This window comes from Penaeus japonicus, unplaced genomic scaffold (genome assembly GCF_977035675.1).
Source record: "Penaeus japonicus unplaced genomic scaffold, GWHDUDI00000001_assembly GWHDUDI00000034, whole genome shotgun sequence".
Lineage (NCBI taxonomy): Eukaryota > Metazoa > Arthropoda > Malacostraca > Decapoda > Penaeidae > Penaeus > Penaeus japonicus.
Window position 1 is genome coordinate 17,220,346 of NW_028234436.1, and position 7,500 is coordinate 17,227,845.

General features: G+C 43.8%; 1 protein-coding gene across 1 annotated transcript in view; it reads right to left on the minus strand.

Moving 5' to 3' along the window:
- The window catches only part of AdipoR (adiponectin receptor), a 30,165-nt gene that overhangs the window by 15,287 nt on the left and 7,378 nt on the right, over positions 1-7,500 (minus strand). Inside the window, exons 2-3 of the mRNA XM_043009316.2 lie at positions 3,968-4,170; positions 2,840-2,925 (exon numbers count right to left, since the gene is read on the minus strand). Coding sequence (XP_042865250.1) covers positions 2,840-2,925; positions 3,968-4,170 — 289 coding nt within the window. The remainder of the gene's footprint in view (positions 1-2,839; positions 2,926-3,967; positions 4,171-7,500) is intronic.

Here is a 7,500-nt window from a genome sequence, read left to right on the forward strand (position 1 = left end):
CTCTGTGCCAAGGTCGATGGTGGAGGCTTGCACTTGGCACTTGTTATGAGAAAATTGATGCGAGAAAGTGCCAAGCGTGTCTACCGAGCCAAGGCCGACGGTGGTGGTGGCGAAGGTGTCGGGTGGCTGGGGTGGTTGCAGGCAGTAGCGGTCGAAAAAAAAAGGTGTAAAAAAAGGAAGACAATGCTCGGATCACCACACTGAACAACGATGCAGTTAAACGGCAAGTAATATCGCATTCCCTTCCTTCCGTATGCAGGCTCTTCATCATCGCTAAAAAGGTACAAAGCGCGTTGTGCATTGCGAGTAACGATCCCGGCCACTTGTCTGCGCCACGAGACTCGCCGAGACACGTGTCACACCCGGGGCTGGACCCCATCCCTCCCCTCCCCTTATCCACGCAGATCCCACCACCGCAGTCACGTGACCGTCCGACCGACCGTTCCTGCATTTCTTCTCCTCACTTCTGACCTCGCCTCGCGGCTTTTCCCTCACCTCGGCTCATGAGCTCTTCTCCAGTCCGGTCTGATCTAGTCCCGCCCGCCTGGAGCCTCGGCCATTTACGGTGGTCCGCATGACGCCCCCAACTCCCTCCCACCCACCCACCGACCCACCCGTCCATCCACCTACTCACCTACCCACCTACCCACTCACCCTTCCTACTCCCTCCCTCTCACCCCTTTCCCCCTTCCCCCCCTCCCGTGCCCACGTACAATGACGGTGGCGACGCGCTGGTAATGGCAAGTGTGTTTCTCCTGCTGTGAGCCGGCGCCCTCAGCACTCCCTATCTTCGTAGAGACGCAACGAAAACTCTTACGGTTAAGCTTATACATGTTCTCCTGCCGCTGCAAAAACACGAGTTCATTCGAGAGGACCCCTTTCCCTAGCGCATGACTGCCCCTCGACCTGTTGCTCTCACCAATGTCAATCGCTGGCAGTGTGCCGCTCCGGTTGCCATGTGACCCGACACAAGCATGTGCGGGAATTTTCCGTTCACGGCGTTTGGCTTACAGCGGGGAAGAAAATGCGTTTCGTGTTCATGTTCATAGTCGCGTCAATCTTCACACAATCTTCACACACACACACACACATAATCCTAACTTATGTGGCCTTGGGACTGTCACTGACTAACAGGTTAATTGCCATACGAGGGCCGCGCGGTCGTCATAACACGGTAACACAATTGCTCCATCGAGACCGATAAGAATGCGAAATAATTATAAACAAATCAAATCACGAGTTATTCAAATCACATCTTACACAAATAATACAAAAAAACTAATACTAATGACTTACATAGCGGTAACTAACAGAAATACACATGAATCTTGGGGAATATTTAGATACTATTCTAAGGGTTAGATGAGAAACTCCAAAGTCGACCATGTGCAAACGCATGCAAGGACTGGGGACTGGGTTCCGTTGCATACAAAAAAAAAAAGAAAAAAAAAACTTGCTCGCCCTTGGAGTTCTGTCTTAAAACTTGAGTACGAGCCGGTTTAAAGGCTGGATTTAGGTTGTGGACTTTTTGCTTGCGTCATCTGGTATCAGCTATAATAGCTAACTAACCAACCATTTGGTGGCTCTTTCGACATTCCCATGCACACACTTGGGGAGAATATAAAAGTAAAAGCTCAGAGAGAGAGAGGCGCCGCCATCGCGTGTCAACTTGGCTAACAAATCACACGCCCGCGCTGCCACACCACCACTCGTACGATTTACTCGAGACTTCCCACTCATCAAATTTCCAACACAATTACGAAAGGTAAAAACGTTATATCAATTATACGTGTAATAGTGAGTCATTACAAAACAGCAAAGGGTTTACGTGTATGTGCGTAAGCCAGTCATCGTACAGGAGCGCCCGCAAACACGCATGGAGAGAGAGAGAGAGAGAGAGAGAGAGAGAGAGAGAGAGAGAGAGAGAGAGAGAGAGAGAGAGAGAGAGAGAGAGAGAGAGAGAGGAGAGAGAGAGAGAGGGGAGAGGGGAGAGGGAAAGTGAGAGGAGAGGGGAGAGGGAGAGGGGAGAGGGAGAGGGAGAGGGAGAGGGGGGAGGGAGAGGGGAGATGGGAGAGGGAGAGGGGAGATGGGAGAGATAGAGGGAGAGGGAGATGGGAGAGAGAGAGGGAGAGGGAGGAGAGAGGAGAGGGAGGAGGGGAGAGGGGAGAGGGAGACGGGAGGGAGGGGAGAGGAGGAGAGGACAGACGACACACACACACACACACACACACACACACACACACACACACACACACACACACACACACACACACACACACACACACACACACACACACACACACACACACACACATACACACACACACACACACACACATATATATAAATATAGATGCGTTGTTACGAAACCATCCAAACCATTTTGCATGCACAAACTGTAGCCTGGCTAGTTACCAGCATCACCACCTCCATACAAAATAAAGCAATGGTTTACATTACGAATAGCAGAGCATCGGAAAGCGTTCCAAGGGGTGCAATTCACTATATTTTCGGTCACGCTAACACCGGGATCTCATTTTAAAAAGCAGAGAGACTGTAGAACTAATTTCCCCCACCATGACAACCCTAAAATATATTCCCACATATTTCGTTTTTTAACTCCAGTGCCCTTAATTGAACGATCTCACTCACGACAAACTAGCGAGCCCGCTCCAACATACGGTAACGGATCACCAAAATAATGTGACACGTGATGAAAAAAGAAAAAAAAAGTTATGTATCCATCTTGAAAGGCCAGCAGAGCCGTATATACACCGTATCTGCAACAAAATCAAGCTTAAGAAACTTGCAACCGCTGGGTAGAATGATTCTCACTTACCAAGGAGATGTGTCCAAATGTTTCCTGTTTCAGTGTGGATCCTAAAAATAGATTTGAAGCAAGCAGCGAACGAAGGAAGTGGAGGCCTGGAAGAAAGGACAAACATTTTTTTTTTTTAATAACGGACAGCTGCAGGAAGCGAGATTCCTATTGTTTTCATTTTTTGAATAGAAAAGTACTGCGTAAGACTGCTTTCTGGGCTTCTTTGAAGAATCTGATATTGTTTTTTTATGTCTCTAATGACTCCACACATAGATGAGATTTTCCAAAGTTATCATTCTCATCATCATTCAATGCACACAATTACTATACACACATTATACAGAGTGTGCGAACTAAAAATAATGTAATATATGAAAAATACTTCATTATAATAAAGAAATAAACTTGCAATGGCAGTTTTCCTTCAACCAAGTTCTAGGAATCCAATGGGAAACCCAAGGCCTCTTCAAAAGGAAGCCAGCAATACCTAACCACAGGATATGTCTAAATATTTTCCTAATATCAACCTTCCATAAATACGGTTTTAAATCTTGGTAATTCACCTAATTTAGAGTTTACATTACTAACCAAAATACTATTCCCATCTGATCTTCATCACAATAGTACATCAATGGCTACTGTTAAATAATACATGAAACTGAAAAAAAATTGTAGCTACCAATTGGCCAATCGTGTCTTCAGTGATTCCAAACCCAATCAATAACACTCACCATCATTCTATATGATGTAAAATCATGAAGAGAAATGCTAGACTCAGCAGATATAATAACCAAATTCATACAGCTTCTCTTGCTTGGCCACATGGCATCTCCCTCTTAAACTCTCTCTAATTTTCTCTACTCCCACACTTCATGTCATTTTATAGTTTTTATGTCTGCTTAACTATGTTTATTTAAGTTATATGTCTGCCCATTGTATATATTTATATATATCTCTTTGTTTGTTTGTATATTCAGAATATGAATCTGTGTGCCTTTATGAATGTCAGCCTGGCTGTCTATCTTAGTAAAGTAAGCAAATCTATCTACCTACTATACTTTAGTTATTCCCTTAGTGGTAGTAAAAAATATGCTGAATGTCTCAGCTACTTCAATTCCCGCCATCAAAACGCCTGCTTGAACTCACCTATGCCAGTGGTGGAGGAAGTCATTGTCTTGGAGCCACTTGGGCAGCTTTGAGAAAGGTTGTGTCTTCCAACTTGAAACTTCTTCCCAGACCTTGTGCACTAACTCCTCTGCAGTCTCAAAGGCACTCTGGGCCATAGAACTGAGTGCAAGGTCGTCATCGTGAGGTTCGCGATTGACTACTCTGTGTCGCAATTCTTCATCCTGAAGGAGTAAAGAGAAAAGGTCTTTCAATGCCTTAATATGTTTAATCCCTTGACTGTAAGTGGGGGATTTAAATCAATGAGACATCTTCAAACATTAGTTCTGTAGAGTCATTACTTGCTTAAATAGATGGAAAGTTATATTATGCATGGGAATTTACAATGAAGTACACTCAGTGGTATGATTAATCTATGAAGTAAATGGATGGGATGATATCAAAAGAACAGCATACCCAGTTAAGAAAATGGTGCATTAAAAAAAAAATAGAAACCAACATTTTGGCAAATAATATAAAGACCAAAACAGCCAGTATGTATAATCAGCTTTGTATTTCATTAAAAAAAATACACTTTCCTTCTAAAAAAAAATACTTTCTACAGACTTCACTGATTAAATACCTTTGGCTTTCAATAGGATATGCCCCCCCAAAAAAAAACAACAACAATACTTGGACACATATAATACCCAATCACCAATGCAGAAATTACCCTGCTCGGAAACACCTCTAAAATTAATAACACTAATGGTCTCCCTCCTCCCTGAAGCTCCTGCACTATTAATCACACACATGAACCACCTGTTCCAATCTGCTTGTTTATGAGGGATAAGGGGGAAGAAGTGTGGGGGTGAGGAAGGAGGAGGGTTGTGTGGTATAAGAATGAGACTAAGGGAAGGAGAAAAGGGGAGGGGAGGGAAAGAGAAGAGAAGAGAAGAGAAGAGAAGAGAAGAGAGGAGAAGAGAAGAGAGGAGACGAGGGGAGAGGGAGGGAGGGAGGGAGGGAGGGAGGGAGGGAGGGAGGGAGAGGGAGAGGGAGAGGGAGAGGGAGAGGGAGAGGGAGAGAGAGAGAGAGAGAGAGAGAGAGAGAGAGAGAGAGAGAGAGAGAGAGAGAGAGAGAGAGAGATGAGAGGAGAGAGAGGGAGAGAGAGAGAGAGAGAGAGAGAGAGAGAGAGAGAGAGAGAGGCGAGAAGAGAGAAAGAGGGGGGAGGGAGACAGACAGAGAGAGAGAGAAAGAGAGAGAGAGAGAGAGAGAGGGAGAGAGAGAGAGAGGGGGAGAGAGAGAGAGAGGGGGAGAGAGAGAGAGAGGGGGAGAGAGAGAGAGAGAGAGGGAGAGAGAGAGAGAGAAAAAAAAGAGGGAGAGGGAGGGAAAAAGAGGAAGAGGGAGGGAAAAAGAGGGAGAGGGAGGGAAAAAGAGGAAGAGGGAGGGAAAAAGAGGGAGAGGGAGGGAAAGAGAGAAAGAGTGAGGGAAAAAGAGGAAGAGTGAGGGAAAGAGAGGGAGAGGGAATAGAAAAAGAGACAGAAAGAGACAGAAAGAGAGAGGAGAGAGAAGGAGAGAGAGAGAGAAGGAGAGAGAAGGAGAGAGAGAGAGAAGGAGAGAGAGAGAGAGAGAAGGAGAGAGAGAGAGAGAGAGGGAGAGAGAGAGGGAGAGAGAGAGAGAGAGAGAGAGAGAGAGAGAGAGAGAGAGAGAGAGAGAGAGAGAGAGAGAGAGAGAGAGAGAGAGAGAGAGAGAGAGAGAAAGGGAGAGTGGGATAGGGAGAGAGGGAGAGAGGGAGGGATAGAGAGCTAGAGAGAGAGAGAGATTAGCATTAGCAATAAAAGGATCTACAACATAAGTACTGTCAAGTTCTAGTTAGGTCAGTGTATTTGGGTCAACAGGTGTGGATGGATTGACACGAGTCATTATCACAGATACAGAAACAACTGCCTAGATATTCTGATAAAAAGAGACAAACACACAAAAAAAAATTATAATAATGCTGCTTAAAAAAATTATGTACGCAAGTCATTATCATATATACTGAAAAAATTGTCCTGATATTCTAATATAAAGAGACACAAACACACAAAAAGAACTGATAATGATTTTAAAAAATTATGTTAACACCAAGCCAGAGAAAAGCCAGCACCCAACTGAGGAATGGGTGTATGCTATGCTCTACATTAAAAGTATTAAAAGGGTGTATTGCTATGGTCACACACCATACAACTATAGGCCTAATGGTGTAAAAACTACAAATCATGGAGAATAAAAAAAATGCCTAGCACAAAAGAGAAGTAGGACTTTTACAGTAAAAAAAATAATATCAAAGTATGTCAAATTACCAATATTTCATATTCAGGTTTACTGGCTCCTGTATCCCAAAGAGGGTGTGCATTATCAAAGTACCAAAGTCAAACCATAAATATATAGTGTACACATCCGAAGATAAAAGATGGAAAAACCACAAGATGATATCTCATAAGAGTAAGGCAAGTTAGAGAATGATACAAGCTTTAATAGTACCATGGCATTGTCCAATGCAACCCATCTGTATACGAGGATACCATAACTAAATGTATATATACTTAGAGCATACCTCAAATTCTGATATCACAATTCACAACAACACTACTCCTTGTTGATGAAAACTCAATGCGCTGAGAAGAGAGCAAATGCTGCAAATGGTTAATGTACCTTAAACTCATATGTTAAAGGTAAAGGTCAGTGAGTCAGGTAAGGAAAGATGTTGGCTCTGCATGCTGGGGAACTTCGCACTTTGCAGGGAACTGGGTCAAGGGGTTTACTTAAAATTGCAAATACATGGAAATGAGCTAACTTGATACACCCAAGTTCCGTCTCCAATCATTTCCATATGTGGTCTGGACAGAAGATTATATGTATATATATAAAAAAGAAAAGGAAATGAAAAAGAAAAAAAAGGAAAAAAGAGAATAGAGAAAGAAAATGAAAGAAAGAGAAAGAAAGAGAAAGAAAAAGAAAATGAAAGAAAGAGAAAGAAAAAGAAAATGAAAGAAAGAGAAAGAAAAAGAAAATGAAAGAAAATGAAAGAGAGAGAGAGAGAGAGAGAGAGAGAGAGAGAGAGAGAGAGAGAGAGAGAGGGAGAGGGAGAGGGAGAGGGAGAGGGAGAGGGAGAGGGAGAGGGAGAGGGAGAGGGAGAGGGAGAGGGAGAGGGAGAGGGAGAGGGAGAAGAAGGAGAAGAAGGAGAAGAAGGAGAAGAAGGAGAAGGAGAGGGAGAGGGAGAGGGAGAAGGAGAGGGAGAGGGAAAGGGAGAGGGAGAGAGAGAAATATAGGGGAGAGAGAGAGAGAGAAAGGGAGACAGGGATAGAGAGATCTCCCTGAAAATCACCATCTACTTGACAATGGACTAGCCCTTTCCATTCCGAGGACAAGAAAAAAGATCCCTGCCCAGCAACACCTATTAGCATACAACGCATCAAGCAATCAAAGTACAAATAGGTAAACAGATACACCAACTAGCTTATATCATAAGTAAGCACCCTGTCAAAAAGGAGTTGCATCGCTAAACAGAAGCTAAGCAGACAATTCAAACA